Source organism: Clytia hemisphaerica, unplaced genomic scaffold (genome assembly GCF_902728285.1).
Source record: "Clytia hemisphaerica strain Z4C2 unplaced genomic scaffold, Clytia hemisphaerica genome assembly, whole genome shotgun sequence".
In the NCBI taxonomy this organism is placed as follows: Eukaryota; Metazoa; Cnidaria; class Hydrozoa; order Leptothecata; family Clytiidae; genus Clytia; species Clytia hemisphaerica.
Window position 1 is genome coordinate 292,996 of NW_027103947.1, and position 17,109 is coordinate 310,104.

General features: G+C 34.8%; 1 protein-coding gene across 5 annotated transcripts in view; it reads left to right on the top strand.

Moving 5' to 3' along the window:
* The window catches only part of LOC136809967 (protein FRG1-like), a 230,614-nt gene extending 213,505 nt beyond the window's left edge, over positions 1-17,109 (top strand). For 2 of the 5 annotated variants that reach the window (XM_067066534.1, XM_067066535.1), the window contains exon 2: positions 11,432-13,035. In XM_067066534.1, the coding sequence (XP_066922635.1) occupies positions 11,450-12,451 (1,002 nt within the window). In that variant the 5' untranslated portion in view covers positions 11,432-11,449 and the 3' untranslated portion in view covers positions 12,452-13,035. Of the gene's footprint in view, positions 1-320; positions 401-11,431; positions 13,036-14,822 lie in introns of those variants that run through there. The other 3 variants (XM_067066532.1, XM_067066533.1, XM_067066531.1) reach the window with 3 other exon arrangements.

Sequence of the window (17,109 nt, forward strand, 5' to 3'; positions counted from 1 at the left end):
ATATTTGGAATATACATTAATTGAGTGATTAGAGATTAATCTGAGGATTTATAGAATGCGACTATTAGTATTTGGCTCAAAAATCTAATTTTTCTTCATTATGGGCTAATTAGCCTGTATGAAATAGGCTAATTTGCTTATTCTAGGCTAATTAGCTGATATTCCGAGATGATAGGCTAATTTGAAGTTATCCCTGCCTGTATATGAACCAATTTTGTATGAATTCACTTTCGTTTTCAATGCTACCATTTTTGGTGAAACGCGTTTTGAACGCGGGTTATCGCGAGAAGTAACCCGAATTTCCGCGCTTTCTAAGGTCTAAAACCGAGAAAAATTTGCGCGGGAAAATGCACGAGGAAAAAAATATCCCATGAGACGAAACCAACCTTCAAGACATCTGGTAGGTCATGATTTTAAAACAGTTTGCTTCTGTTAAACTCTATTTTATCAGCGATTATTTTTTTTAAAGGCTCTTTTTTAACCTTTCTATTTATTCTTAAAATAACATCCTTACTTATCATATTTCTCTTATTACACCTACCGCTGCCCCTCTGGCTCTGATACAAGTTTTGAAAAGTTTCCAGAGAAAGTGTTTATTCAAGATGTGATGATACTCACACTCACCATACTCACGGTATATTATACCTAGGCCAGACCAGAGGCTGGAGAGCTCAAATTTATTGATTCTGATGAGTAGTGTGCCAATATTCAAATAAATAAACTAGTATATCAGCTAGCAAAAGGCAAGTATATCAGACTCAAAATTTCAGAAAAAAAAGTTATACCTCAACATACAAAGTTTCTAAAATTTTAGAGTCTGGTGCAACTAAAACAGTGAACAATATGGTACAGTTTGTGAATGACACAGTCTGTGTTTGCGAGTTAACCCTTGTTGACGTTAACCTGAGATCAGATTGTGGTTGTTTTCTGCCCCACGCTGAAGCTCTAAAGGGATGGGTGAAAACCGGCAGGTTCAAAATGCATAAAACATAATGCATATTGCATAATGCATAATGCAAAATTTTTTAAAAATGTCATTTTTAGAGTCTATAATAAGGAGAATTTGAAAGATGTTACTTTCAACAAAACAAATATACCATTTTTTACCAAAAAATAAAGGGTAGAAAGCTGTAAATCTGTATTTTAGATGATGAAGAAAATCCATGATCCACTGAAAATGCTTGTCGCCATTTTGATTTTCATAGTTGTATTTTACAGAATGTAGTATAGTGTAGAAAAAACACGAAAATATCTCCTCCGTATATTACTTTTCGAAAGCGAAAACTCGAAAACGTAAATTTTATAGCAAGATCTTTATTCTGGGTTTTCTCGGAGATCTTTTCGAACAATTTCTAACAAATTTCAACGGGTTTTCCCTCTTACAAAGCATTAACCATGTGAATGCTTTTTGTTAGATAAGCCAATATCCAGCCAATATGAAGTAAAGAGCTTAATGCGAAAGCTAAATCAAAGAAAATAGACTTCGAATTATTTTACATTCGAATGTTTAAATGTGTTTACCTTTTTTTGAGAAAGAAGAAGGGGGAAACTTTTCTGATCTGTTGCATCTTCTTATTATTTATGCTGGCGGAAAACCCTTTGTTGTTATGATTCGAATGTTTTCTCTTTTGTTCGAATTCGAAAAGTAAATATCATGTCTGGGAAAATCCCTCTGATTGGAATGTTTTACTTAAGAAACTCTTCTAAACAGGGTTTCACGGTTTTAGCCTCTACCAAGGAGAGTTTTAGAAAATATAAAATCGTTGTGTAAATTACACAATACTATTATGCATTATGCAATATGCATTATGTTTTATGCATTTTGTACCTGCCGGGGTGAAAACATACAATCTGACGAATATGCAATCTCGAAATCGTAAGGACTGCGTTCGTCTAAAAGGACTAGGAATGACAACAAAGTTGCGTGATTGTGTTTTATGAATAGGGCGCTGTATCAGTTTTTGACATTCTGGGGCGCACAACAAGATTCTTTTTTTGCAATGTCAGCTTTTCCATAAATTATGCGCGTGCATCGAAAAAATATAGAGAATTCTGCTACTGGGTGCGTATGGACCAATTAGAGACACTCAAATATGCAACGCAAGGACAATCCCTGCAGAGGAGTTAGTTGGTCCAGATTGTAAACCAGAAACATGATCTTAAAAAAACTAGACGGTGAAATAGTTTACGGTCTGGATATCCAGGCTAGCAAAAGGCGGCAAATCTCTGGCTGATTTTTTAAAAGTATGGGGCCATTCACATAGTACGTACGCACTAAAATATTGAAAATTGAGTAGCCCCTCCCCCTGTAGGCAAGTGTACGCAAATGACTAATTTCGAATTCAAATCATTTGGTTCAGACCTCTATTTCATACTACATGAAATTCAATGTTTATTAAGAAACTTTTTCCTTTCCTTAATAAGAAGCATAAAAGTTGACATAAAAGCAAGCAAAAACACAGGAAAAAATGTTAAAAACCCAGGCCTGGGAACAGGGCATTTTCGGGGTGGGTTTTCATCAAAAAAATTTTTGCCTTGGGATTTTCATTTTGCTATAAGTTGAATAAAAATGTGGGTGTCTTTTTAGCTATTTTACAGACCTGAAAAAATTTTCGGATGAAAAACCCACCTGGGATTTGACCATTTCCCAGGCCTGGGTTTTTTAAAATGAGGACTGGATTGGGATTTGGCAATTTCCCAGGCCTGTGTTTTTATAGCTCAAAAAATGAAAATTGTCTAAAAAGCAAACCCAAAACCCACCCTTGTATACAGGTCATTTCAAAGGCATGGGTTTTTTGAAGTCGGGTCCGAAAATGGCCAAATCCCAGGCCTGGGTTTTTCAAAGTGAGGACTCCATTGGGTTTTGGCAATTTCCCAGGCCTGCGTTTTTATAGCTCAAAAAATGAAAATTGTTTAAAAAGCAAACCCAAAACCCACCCTTGTATACGGGTCATTTCCAAGGCTTGGGTTTTTTGAAGTCGGGTCCGAAAATGGCCAAATCCCAGGCCTGGGTTTTTCAAAGTGAGGACTCCATTGGGATTTGGCAATTTCCCAGGCCTGCGTTTTTATAGCTCAAAAAATGAAAATTGTCTAAAAAGCAAACCCAAAACCCACCCTTGTATACGGGTCATTTCCAAGGCTTGGGTTTTTTGAAGTCGGGTCCGAAAATGGCCAAATCCCAGGCCTGGGTTTTGGGGCTGTAAAACAGTCGTTTTCGGGTGGTTTTTCCATTAGCCAAATTCTGGAGCCGCTCGCTGCGCTGCAGTTGATGTGCGTGTCGGGACAAAAATCAAGGCGGAAGCCATTTTGTTTACATTTTTGGCTGGGGAAGCACTGCAAAACAGTGCTTTTTGAGTAGATTTGGTGATTCTTGGTAAGAAAGAAGAAGAATACTACTTGGAACCAACATCAAATGTATTTGAATAGACTTCTATCATACATTGGAATAAAAGACAATACTTTTTTAACATAATGAATGTGTGAAACTTGCTTTTTTGTTTACAAACTTCACTCAAGTAGTTTCGTCGATTTCGCTGCTTTCGAAAGCTGTTGATGGAGACTACTAACTTGCAGAAGTAACTTTATATTGGTGCAAACAATGACTATAATAGCTTCACAAACATTCCCTATCATGGAATTCAGCTGAGAAAGATTTTTTTCGATCGCATTGAACAGTTTTGATATGAGGAGAGATATCCAAGATATAGGCTCATTCAAACATGGTTAATCACCCATCCCTTTAGATAACAAAGATTTCATGATTCATTTTATTCATCTCAAAAATGGCTGAAGAGGCACTAACGGTCAGATCGGATTCATCGCTGACTGCGCTGAGGGATAAACTTTACTTTAACTCTCAAAATTTTGTCGTTGAATCTTCCCAGTCGTCAAAGACGGAGTTATAATGTTATAAACGTGACTGATTTTGGGGTATGTTTTACGTGCAGGTTTTGATTGGATCCAGGACAAGAAAAGGATAAGCGAGTGCAAAGAAAGTGCCCAAAAATTCTGAAATTTTGAAAGTACCGCAAAAAATTGAAAGTACCTTATGACATTGACATGATTGTGTATATCATATAATGGGTTGTTATTGTTTTGGATATCCGGCATACCGTCAACGGCTCTAACTTGGGACGAGTGTCATATCATGGGATGGTTGACTTTCTGAACTGTTTTTTCACTGTTAAATCTCTGTTGACAACAAGTTTGTTTTCTATGATTTGGGACTATGTTAATTTAAAATGACTTTTAATAGGTAGAGGTTCGGTAAAATGATTGCCGAATTGCTGTCCCATGTTTTGTCAGACTGTCCCAAGTTAGAGTCCTTGACGGTACAAATCCACTTTGTAGTCATTGCATTTTCAGGCAAAGTTATGATGCCTATAGCACTGTCTGAAATTATTTTTTTATTTGGATTATTAGTTATCAGTGCTCAATTCTGTTCGGTGGAAAGCTTCCAACTTCCCAACAGAAAAAGTACTGTCACAAAGGATTATAATAAAAAAATTTTGAGATGTTTTTACTTTATCATTTAAATATATAAAATTTGTACAAAGTTTGCTTCAGCCAAATATTTTTATGCTTGAAAATAGTTTATAAATTCTATTATGTTGAATAATTTTGTGGTGGTAAAGATAAGAAAAACATAACATGAAGTCAAGTCAAAATACTCTCAAACACTCAAACATGTTTATGTATAATTTACGATGTTTTCATTATCGCAAAGTAACTCTTTACGAAGATAGAACCTCTGTTAAAATTTTGTTTTATTATTGCTTTCATTGTTGGATGGATGGATTTCCCATGTTTGTATTTATATTACAACCCACGAAAACCGAAAACGTTTTTCTATATTTTCACTGACAGATTTTTTTATCATAGATTTTGTTACGTCTTTTTAATTAGTATTCTGCTTAATGCAACAAACATAGCAGTGTAAAAACTGAAAGCTAGTAATTTATTCGCTTTTTGTATTTGTTTTTTAATTTGATACCCCTGTTGGGGTAGGGTAGGGACTACTAGTAGTAAAAGTATTGCCACGTTAAACACATTTTCAAATCTTTCTGGATATATTTCAGGATTGACATGAAATTGAAATCACTAGCTAAAGAACTCTTGAAGTCGCCCAGAATATATACAGATATTTATTATATCTTTATCTCAAGCTTTTGTTAATATTTCATTGATTTTAAATAATATGAGATAAACAATTTCAGATATTTATCTTTAAAATATCTATTTTATCTTTAAGTTTTTATTTGCATACAAAAGATATAAATAGTGTATAAAATATTTTAATATATGTAAAATAGTTCCAAGGAAAAAAGCAATTATCCCCAAAAGATAAAGGTCAAATCCGTTTTTTCATGTGCTTCCGATGAGAAACTTAACGTAATTTTGACCATGTTGAGAGGGTGGGATTTTGCTTTGGAAAAAGGAACATGTACAGGTCTGGGAACAGTACATTTTTGGGGTGGGAAATGCCTTTTTTCGGGGCTGGGATTTGGCTGGGGAAAATGGAACGCGTACAGGTCTGGGAACAGGGCATTTTCGGGGTAGGAAATGCCTTTTTTCGGGGATGGGATTTGGCTTTGGAAAAAGGAACATGTACAGGTCTGGGAGCAGTACATTTTTGGGGTGGGAAATGCCTTTTTTCGGGGCTGGGGAAAATGGAACGTGTACAGGTTTGGGAACAGGGCATTTTCGGGGTGGGAAATGCCCATTTTCGGGGGTGGGATTTGGCTTTGGAATATGAAGCATTTTCCACCCCGGATTTTTTTTAATTTCGGGGCCGAAAATGACCAGCTCCACAACCCGTGATTTTTGTCTACTAAAAACACCGACCTGAAAACTAGCAATTTTCGACCCCGAAAGTTTGAAAATCTAGCCCTTGGGAACAGGCCAAATTCAGCCCCGAAATGTTGAAAACACAGGCCTGGAAACAGGCCATTTTCGGCCCCGAAATTTTAATATCCTTGACCTGGGAACAGGGCAATTTCGACTCCAAATTAAAAAAATTCGGGGTGCGAAATGCCTTTGGCATGTTTCATGTTCCAAACCCAAATCCCACCCCCGAAAACAGGCATTTCCCACCCCGAAAATGCCCTGTTCCCAGGCCTGGGTTTTTAACATTTTTTCCTTTTAAAAGGGCTATGAAAATTTTTTTCTCTGCGTACATACATTTTCCTTTGACCCCTCCCCTCCCCCTGTACGCAAGCATATGCTTTTGAGAAGATTCCCCTCCCCCCTTAGTGCGTACATACTATGTGGACGGCCCTATGCACGCATGCGCAGTTAGTTTAAACATGATTAGCACAGTGAGCGTTATCGTAATTATATTGCAGATATTGAATTGAATTGAATATATTTTCATTGCAACGCAGCAGGATAACCCCTTACAAAAAAAATTAGATTACTCTAATACAATGGGGAACCTAGAAGAAACTGAAAAATTGTTACAGACCTAAAGAAAAATAAACCAGCTGCGCTGGAAGGTCAGCCTAAATTGCTTAATATGATTAGAAAGATATGTTGTTAAAAATTGATATGATTTACTAAGACGAGAGTAAAAAAATCATCAAATTTACGTTTGTACACAATATGGATTAACGAAAATATGCCATGTTACAATCTGTATGACAGAATGATTATTTGTCTCTTAATTAGGATAGATATTTAGATATACAGATGAACAGCAACAAAAGACTACATCAACAACAGATTCAAGAAAATAAAAATCCTTGCAAGGAAGTTAAATGCAAGTACTTATCAAAAATCACAAAAAATTTATACACTTATTATTTTTTACTAAGCTTAGACTTACAATTATATTTAAGCTCAAGCTGGACAAAAAATCAAAAAAGTTTCAAAAACAAAGATGCTGTAAATCAGTAAAAGTTAAAATGGTGTCATTCTTATTCATCTTAACTGCAGAAAAATAGTTTAGCTTAAAACTACATGTTTTTCAAAATTCAAAATAAGGTTTACACTGACATCTAAAATTTATTCAAATTTAAAGTTTTATGATTAGCATACCCGCTGTCGTCCCAGAAAGACTGTAATTATTGTACTGTATTTTCCCTAACCTGAGCCTAAATATATATGCTTAAACGTGCAATATTTATCTATTAAAAAATATTTAATCCATTTATATACATTTATTATTTATCATTATTAGTCCAGAATGTATAAATGTCCGCCATCAAATCACAGTGGAAAAATGCAAGTCTAGAAAAACATAATTTTTGTCAATAATTTGATGAAGAATACTTCAGCCTTTCTGAAATTTACACAGGAGCTGCACTTTAAATATATACTTGATTAATTTCCATTTACGCTTGATCCTAATTATCTCCAAGTCAAAAAGAACAAATGCAAGTGTCTGCTTTCAAATCGCAGTGAAAACTTAAGTCTAGAAAAAATCATTTTTGCGTCAATATAATTTGATGAAGAACTTCGGTCTTTCTCGATTCACATAGGAGCGGTACTTTAATATACTTGATCAATTTCCATTTACGCTTTATAATAATTATCTCCAAGTCGGTCCAAAAAATTAAACGTAACTTCCAGTGAAAAACGCAAGTCTAGAAAAAAAATCATATTTGCGTCAATATAATTTGATGAAGAACTTCGGTCTTTCTCGATTCACATAGGAGCGGTACTTTAATATACTTGATCAATTTCCATTTACGCTTTATAATAATTATCTCCAAGTTGGTCCAAAAAAACAAACGTAACTGCCAGTGAAAAACGCAAGTCTAGAAAAAATCATTTTTGCGTCAATATAATTTGATAAAGAACTTCGTTCCTTCTCAAATTTACATAGGAGCTGTACTTTAATATACTTGAACAATTTCCATTTACGCTTTATCAATATTATCTCCAATTGTCCAGAAGAACAAGCATATAAAATGTCTATAAATGTATCAAATAAAAAAAAACACTCAAGTTCGAGAAAACATTATTTTTGTGAATAATCAGATAATTAAGCTGTGAACTGTAATATATATACACTCCATCAAATTCCAGCAATTGTTGGTGGTTATTAGTCAGCCCCGGTGACTCTTCAAATCGTTTCGACGATTTTTTTCCCGCTGGTCGTCGTCGTCGTCGTTAAGACTTTCATTTTTAATTCCGATTTCGGATTATTTTCGGGAAACAGGATTTCGGGATTATTTAGCGCGCGAAAATAATTTTTTCTTAGCAAGATGAAATAAGAAAAGATAAAAAACACATAACATAAAAAGAAGCCTTATAATTAATAATAAGAAAAAAAGAAGAGAAAAAAAATTATTTTTTGCGTCATATCCAATAGTTAATAAAAGATGCTTTGCATTGTAAATAAAGAGAGCTAATTATAGAGAAAGCATAGATGGAGAAAGTGAGTATATATCAAAGAAATTTTTTTCCTTCGAATAATGTTGAAAGTTATATACTACTTGTAGACTATTTCTTCTATCTGGGTCTTTTATTACACGTTTTTTTTATAAGGAATAACACGTTATAAGGAACTCGAGGCTGAAAATGGTCCAAAAAATAAGGAATTGTTAAGGAACTGCTCAGGCTGAGAATAAGAAAACAAGTTTTAAGGAACAGTAACAGATGGTTATCCAAACTTAGCAGCTAGGTAAATAAGGAACTCAATAAGGAACTTTGAGGCTGAAATTCTCTGTAAAAATAAGGAACTCAAGGCTCAGAGCAAAGTTAAGGTTCCTTATAAAAAAACAAACGTGTATTCTCATGGAAAGAGTATAACAACAACGGAATAAATCTTTTTCACCGACTTCTGCTTTGGATACGGATTCCACTATGCACTGCTCTGTTTTCTTCTGAACGTTTCAAGCAAATAGATAGTTCTTTCAAGCTGCTCAGATTTTAACAAAGCCAGATTTCTTATCTGTACTTCCTATTAATCATTCTAAGCCTTCTAAGCATTTTGGGCTGACTTTCCAGCGCAGCTGGTTTATTCTATATTCAAGTCCAAAATGAAAAACTATGTTTTCATGCTACAAAATAATGAGGTCTAGCATAGGTAAAAGAATGACTCACAATTCAGGAAAAAACTTGAGCAAATAAGTTAAAATCTTCATACTTTAAAGAAAAAAACATCCTAATAATCTAACTCCAGTGTTGTATCTTCCTTAGTTATAAGTTTAAAAGCCACTTCAACAAAATATAATGATTGTATATAAAATAAAAGCTAGCAAGAGATAAACAACGAACGAACGAAAAAGCACCGCTTTGGCAGCCATATTGAATTGTTTTTAACACATATCGGGAAACCAAACTTAGCCCGATTGGATGAATTGAAAGCGTATCCCAACCGGAACACTGCCCTAAAAAAGCTTGAGAGTAAATACACAGATCGGGAGACCAAACTTAACCCGATCGGATAAAAACTTTAGAAATCGGAATAAAAAAACCAAACTCTTAAGCGCCGGCTGGAAAAAAGGGATTTGAAGGGTCATCGGGGCTGACCAAAAAATGAATAAACGATTATCATAATATTAATAGTAACAACAATAATAATGAATATAAGAAATATTTTTACTTTTATTTTATGACAATTTCTTTGAGTAGTTTTATTTGAAAAGTTCTTCCTGTTACACCACCCACCCCATCCCACCCCGGGAAAACACACTAGCTTCGCGCACTCACATTCACACAGAAACACACACACACAAAGATTATTCCTCTTCAGCTTTGTATTTGTCTAATAGAATTTTGTAGCTAAAGATTTTAGCTCGTTAGTATCAAGGTTGTGAAAATCAGTGTCAGGATGATTTATTAGTAACTCATTCCATTGTTTTGACAAAAGACAAGACAAGAGAAAGAGTTTAAGTCCAAAATTTGTGGTTTTGACCGTTGAAAGTTTTAGTAGTTTAATAGCTTTGCCCCTGGTGCCAGTTTTGTGATCAATTTCATCAAAATTAAGTGTCGATAGGACATCAGACGGAAAATTGCCTTGGAGGTATTTTTGAATAAATAAGATCAAAGATTTTGAGTAGTTTAAGCTCAGCAAACAGGGGAGTGGCAGAAGTTCTTAGTGCAGTGTTTTGAAGAGTAAGAATTCTATCTGTGACAGTATTGTCACACAGTCCCCAGAGTTTACTAGCATAGTGAACACAAGAGGCAAAAATTGCATGATAAATGTTTAGAAGGATGTGAATTGGAACATATTGACGAAGTTTGGATATTGCCCCATCTGCCCTTCTCAATTTAGCAGCAAGCAGAAAGAAGTATGAACCTTCCAGTTTAGATGATTGTCAAGGTGAACACCCAAATACTTCACATTCTTACTTGGTGATAGGATTTTCCCGCAAAGCTTAATTCTTGGAATACATTCCATCTGTCTCTAAGGGGAACGAAAAATAACAAACTCAGTTTTGCTAGCATTCAAGGAAATTTTGTTGACATTAAGCCAACTGACTAAGGCTCTGAGATCAGAGATATCTTGCTCCAGAGCACCGGAAGTGCTCCGGAATCTTCCAGTGTTCTAGAGCACAAAAATGGCACTTTTTGCTCCGGACGTCTCCAGAGCACCGGAAGGGTCCTACAGGGGTTCGCTTATTACCAGTTAGGGTTAGGGTTGGAGCTTGAGAGTCACAATATAAGGCCAAAGGCCTTCTTAGGGGCATTTGTACCCTGAGACTTAACTTGCTATAAGTATTTGTGAATGACAGCTGTTTGTCATGTCTCCTTGGCGCAAGTGGTCAGGCATTGGGTTTGTAAACCAAGGTTGCTTGCATTTGGTGGTGTGAGCTGGGGTCGGAGACCTATTTCACCGATACGGGCGAATTTCAGAAAAATACTTCAAGAGTCAGAAAATCGGGATAAAAGATAGGAAAGTAGAAAATAGGGGGGAAATAGGAGAGGATGCATCCTGGTGGATGATATCTTTTGCCAACCTCTATAAGGAGCACAAATCCATTAGCGAATGCCAGCAGTCTATATGATGGCATCATTAGGGGTGCTCCTAGTGAAAAATGTTTTGATTGTGATTATAAACTTACTCTTCATCCCTTTTTAATAAGATGGTAAATCTAAAAAATAGGAATAAGAATCCATTTTTTCCAGACCTACTCCCCTTTTCCAAACCTACTTCTTTTGCCCTTTAATAAAATTGAGATTAAAACTAAAATATTAGATTTTAGCCCACTCTTGTTTTGGCACTTCAACTCATCTCTAACTTATGCCTAAAAGTTTTCAGGGACAGACCAACTCAACTAACATTTAAATTTTGGGTGGTTTTAGATGGTGCTTAGACTTTGTTATTTTGTAGGACCTGGAAACCTTTGTTGCCTGTGCAATGTTTGATTAATAAAAGTTTTATTCTTTCAATTGTGACCACTGGCCCGTTACTTTTCTTTAACCATTGATAAGTTTTGAAGCTAGTTTATCTGTGATCAAATTTAATTTTTTTCTCATTTAGATTTAGAGTTTTTCAAAGATGGCTAGCAAAACAATTGAAACCAGTGAAGCGGCAAGTTGCGATAAAGAAAATTTAAATATTTTATCACGACCCACTAGAACAAGGAAGCCAGTACTCACAGAAATTCTAAGCTCAAGTGACATCGAACTTAGTCCTCCCTTAAACTATGATGCATTAGAGGAGAATGATGAATATGATCCCAAAAAAAATGAATCTGACGATGATTCCGATTTGCCTTCTACACCTCTCACAAAGAAAATAACTAAACCAACGAGGGGACGTGGTAGAGGTCGTGGTACAGCATCAACTCGTGGACGTGGGACATCATTGACTTCTGGGCGGGGAACAGCAAAAGGAAGTGGAACACCAAAAGTAGGACGTGGTAGTCGCAAAAGTGGAGAATTTTCTACAAAAGCATCTCAAAAATTATTCTACAAAAAGTTGAGTGGGCTAGACAACAAAACCTTTGTTAGTTTGATCAAAGATCTCATAGAAAGTGAGCAAGTCTCAATGACTACAGTTAACAATAAAATAAACTCCAACATTGATATTGATTCAATTATGAAGGGCTTAGAGAAAGCCAAGAAGGCTATTTTCAAAGCCATGCCAAACCCATGGAGATTTGGAGGAGGAAGTGCTACTTTTCAAAGAAATGATTTTGCACGTAAGCGATGTACCTCTTCCCAAAGTGCATTCAAAACTTTATTCAGAAATAACACAACCAATTTCAAAGGGTTGGATAATGGTGACCTCATTATTGATTTTGTCTTGAAAGCTTTCCCTGTTGTTTCTGAGCTCCCACAATGGATTGGTTGTTTTAAACCTTTAAGCTTTCTGAATGATTGTCTGGATATGTTAGGTGGTCTACTTATGCAAGCTATTCCAAAGCTCTCAAATGAAAGACTGCAAGATATTGTTGATGAAGTTACACGTTTCTCATCTTTTACAGGTGAAATGGGTGTCTCTGTTGAAAATGAAAAGATGGGAGAGGCTTTAGCTTTACTTAAGTCGAAAATTTGATGCAAAAGACTTAGACTTACGAAAATGTGTGTATGTATATTATGTACAATTTGTGTTTCATTTCAAAACAGATATATTTGATTCATTATTAGGCTTTTAAACATTTTTATTATATTTTTAAATGTAGTAATCATATGTGATATATATTCCATTCTATATTTACTCATTTTCATCTTTTACAGGTGAAATGTCATTTAAATTGGCATTATTAGATTCTAAGATTTGATCGTAAATTTAAGTTTAAAAAAACATGTATATTTTTTGTGTATAATATTTCAAGATATATTTTTAGGTTTTCAAACTTTTCAAAGATTTTTAAATGTAAATAGTTTGCAAGGTGCCTAATTTTATCATTATGTGAGTTAGGTATTTTAGGTCCTCATATATTTATGATAGGAGTATTTTAGTTTTATTTCAACGTCACTATTGTTTTTTTCAAAAAAGATTTATAAATTAGGATTTTTGTTTTCTCTCGCAAAGAAACTCAATTTAGCACTGTAAATGCACATTTATCAGTAGGACATGTCGTTGCCAAAAGTCAATTTTTTCGAAAATTGAGTCATATAAAGTCATATTTAGAATTTTATAAATTCTTGGAGCAAAAAAAAAACCATATGTCAAAGGCTGTTCATCACGAAATTACTCAAAGCCAAATTTTTGTCAAAAGTTTGAAAAACGAAATCCATTTGTCAAAACATTTTTGAAATTTTGCTGAATTTGCCTAGGATTACTCTGCCTGTAAATCTGTGTAAATATTATTTTTCGAAAAAGAGAGCTGTAAGTCAATTTGTGACATACAGCTTTTTTCTCTGGGCTTCATCTGAAATTGAGAAAAAATGAACTAGGACTTCCTTGCTTTCATGCGAACAATGTAATCATTTTGTATTTGACTGCCTGCGACTGTCCTGATAATAAGAACTCTCAGTCTATACTACTGAATCCAGTTCCAGCTGACAATTTCAAGTAATATAGTATAAAAGAAAGTCCAAAAAGGTTCATTTTGACTTCTCAATACATCGAAAACAACAAAATGAGTTTTTTTTAATTACAATATGTATTCAAAACTAGTACATCATATCTTGCAAACGTGTCGATGCGTTTTGTCGATGCAATTTTTATGCAAAAATTTTGCTAATTAAAAATCAATCAATGAAAAAATCAATGAAATGTATTGAATAGTAAACAATAGAATTTATAGGACATACGAACGTATTTATTCATAATCCTAAAGGAAGAGAGAGACTTAAAGGGAACGACGCATGGTATATTTATGAAATGCTGATCTAGCATTGGCACAAACATCCATACGGAGGAGTATTTAGGAGTGCTGGATCATAAGAAAAACCAAAAGTGACTTTATTCCAAAAAATATATTCAAAAAAGTGAATATAATTTACTATAATGTTCAAGAACAACACAAAAAGACATAAAACTGAAAGAAAAAAAGAATGTCTTTTTCTTTTGAATGAAATCGAGCGTTTCTATTTTTAAATGAAGACATTCTATTGTGAATTTATTCGAAAACTTCTTTGCAATCTTTTTGTTTACATTTTGTCTTCATTCACTTTCGTTTACTGTTGAAAACATAACAAAGTTTTAGATATACTCCTACAGGGTTCAGACAGACCCTGGAAAACCTGGAAATATGATGAATTTTCAGAAAAATCAGGGAAACTCAGGGAAACCCAGGGAAAATTTTTTTTTTTCCAGTCTGCTCAGGGAAACTCAGGGAATTTTATTTTTTGAAGAATGAATGGAAAAAACAGATTTAAAAGTTTTTTTAGTTTTAAAGTGTTTATTCATATGCAGTATTTGTAGCTTTAATTTTTACCTTAGGTTTACCATTTGATTTGTGTGCCTTTTGTTTAAAGATACATCTCTTTTGACTCTGCTTAGTTTTAATGGTTTGCTTGATACTCAGGGAAAAAATAGGGAAGAAATAGCTAAAATGAGGAATTTCTCAGGGAAAAAACCTTTGAAAATTGATTAAAATTCAGGGTAACTCAGGGAATTTTATTTTCGAAGGTCTGTCTGAACCCTGTCCTAAACCGCGTATAACTGTCGGTTAAGCCAATCAGCTTTCGAGCTGACATCAGCATGTATTTCAGAGTATACCATGGAAGTGCCACCAAATCTATCCCTACTATAAGTATAGCGCTATTGCCTTTAAACAAAAAGATACTTTCAACACATATTATATTACTGCCAAACAACCGTTTAGATCTCAAGAAAATGTTTCAGACTTTCCCTAGCCTGTTATTTCTTTTCAAAGCCGAACACAATTCAAGTCTGATCTAACTCGTTTTTCCGATATATTTTCTCGTGTTTTGTTTTAGTTTAATTTAAAGTGAATTGTTTTCTTTATTTTTAGCTGTAATAGAAACAATTAATAAACAAACAACAATGCCAATCTACGCAGTTCGCTGGGCAGACTTTACCCTGTCGCTGATTGAAGCATCTAATCGCAACGATCTTTTTTGGAAGATTGATGACATTTCTGATCCAACGTCAGTCACCTTTCAGGAGTTGGAAAACTCATTGTACATTAATTTGAAATGTAAATCTAAAGTCATTATTGATGGAGAGGAGGAACAAAAAAAAGATGATGATGATGGCGTTCCTTTGGAAAAATTAAGAACATTGATGGAGGACAAGGATTTTTGTGATTTGGAGATTGTAATTGGAAAAAATATAGTTCTTTGCCACAAAGTCATCCTTGGTCAAAGTGAGTATTTCAAACGTTTAATCCAATCATCCCTTACGAAAATGGAGGGTCGTAAAATTTTGTTAAAAGACGTTAGTTTGGAAGTGTTTTCTGCTGTCAGAGAGTTTCTCTACTTGGGAAAGCTGGACTGGACGTCAGAAAGAAAGTCAGACATTATCTTTATGCTAGAACTATTAAAATACTCGCACATGACTCAATTAAACGATTTATTGAAAGCTGTTGAAACCAAAATCTTGAATTACTTCAAGGAAAAAGGTTGGGATTATGCTTGGGGAAATGATGAAAAACTAAACTTGTCTGAAATCGTGACTGGGATAAATGTTTCAGAAAGCCTCAACTTGACGAAATTACAAGAACAATTAGTAAGCTTCTTATCAAACAAAGTCACAAAAAGGAAAGATTCTAACGAAAACGGTAAAGAGAAAAGAGATTTCCTAAAAGAGCTTCGACTCATTGAAACAAAACTAGCTGATTATTTCCAAGAGAAGTTAGATGACGCTGAGATGGTTGGATCAGCTTCTACTTCGTTTTTGAACGTTTTTAAAGATCTCAAATCAAAGTCATTCATCCAAGACCTCAATAACGAGGCTGGCAAACTCAAAGAAAACAACATGATTGAAAAAATCGATTTTTGTCCGTACCACTGTATTGTATCAAACTTGAGTGACATTGAGAATCCCTCTAAACGTCTTGTGACTAAATGTTGCTCAGCAATTAAGACATTGGGTGGTTTTGGTTTTCATTTAGACAAAAAGGGAATGAAGTTTGGATCTGTTCCAGGCCTGGTAGAACCAATGCCAACGTGTTATCATTCGAAAGCACTCCAGCTAGCTGCCACGCTCGGTCAACTTGAGTTGGTCAAAGAACTTGTTGAGATAGGGGCTGACCCCTTAGAGCGAGTATACCCGAACGGTATGACTTTGATTCATTTGCTTGATGAGACTATTCGTAACAACGAATGCAATGCAGGAAAGTACAGCTCTTTTTTGGACAAGAAGCTTCCTAAACTTAAGGTCAGTAGTAAGAAGATGGGAAGTGTATTGGAATATCTTTTGGAACATACAGGTCACAGCGATGTCGCTACCGTTCCCTTCGATGTTAAATCAAAAACAGTTAACCAAGAATATGTGGAGGAGCTGATGGGTCGAGCGGAGTTTGGTAATTTGTCAGTCCCATTCACTCTGGATAGATGTCAGGGGCACTGTGATAGTACTTTCTCTGAAGAGTTGGCTCTACTCATGCACCCTCGTGCAAGTGAAGTTGTCAAGGATATCGATGAAGAAAACTATCCAGAAGATCCTACCGAGCTTCGTAAGGAAGTAGCTTCAGGTGCTCTTCGAGACTACCAAGAAGCAACACGCGCCTTCCATCCTCTCATGGACCGGTTTTCGAACCACAAAAATGACAATATACGACCGACGAATTTCTCTGGTGGGATTATCGGTGCAATGAGAGCCTCCCTGGTCATGCAGGTTGAAAATGAGTTATAATTATTTACTCAGTTACTGAACTTATTTTCCCCAGTTCCCTTTTATAGTCATTGTTTTCATTTGTTTTCATTGAATTTGTTCTATATTATTTTGAAAGGTTTTACTATATTTTATAGCTTTATTCTACTGTATTTCAGTCTTTCTTCGAACCTAATTCTGTAAAGTTGTGAAATTTTGAATTTTGAATAACATTTTAAAGGAAACCTTAGGAAAATGGAAGAATTATAGCAAAATTGGGTGTCAACCATGAAAGTGCGTTCCATTGGTATTCGTCTTTGTAATTCGATCAATTAGATTTTCCTTTCGCCGAGTTAGTTTAAATCTTTTAGCTATAATTCACTATTTTCTTTCATTTTCATTTCATTATTTTTGGACCTACCTGGAGGTAGTGTCCAATATCTTTCGACTGAATTATTTTTTTCGAAAAAGAATTTTACAGCTGA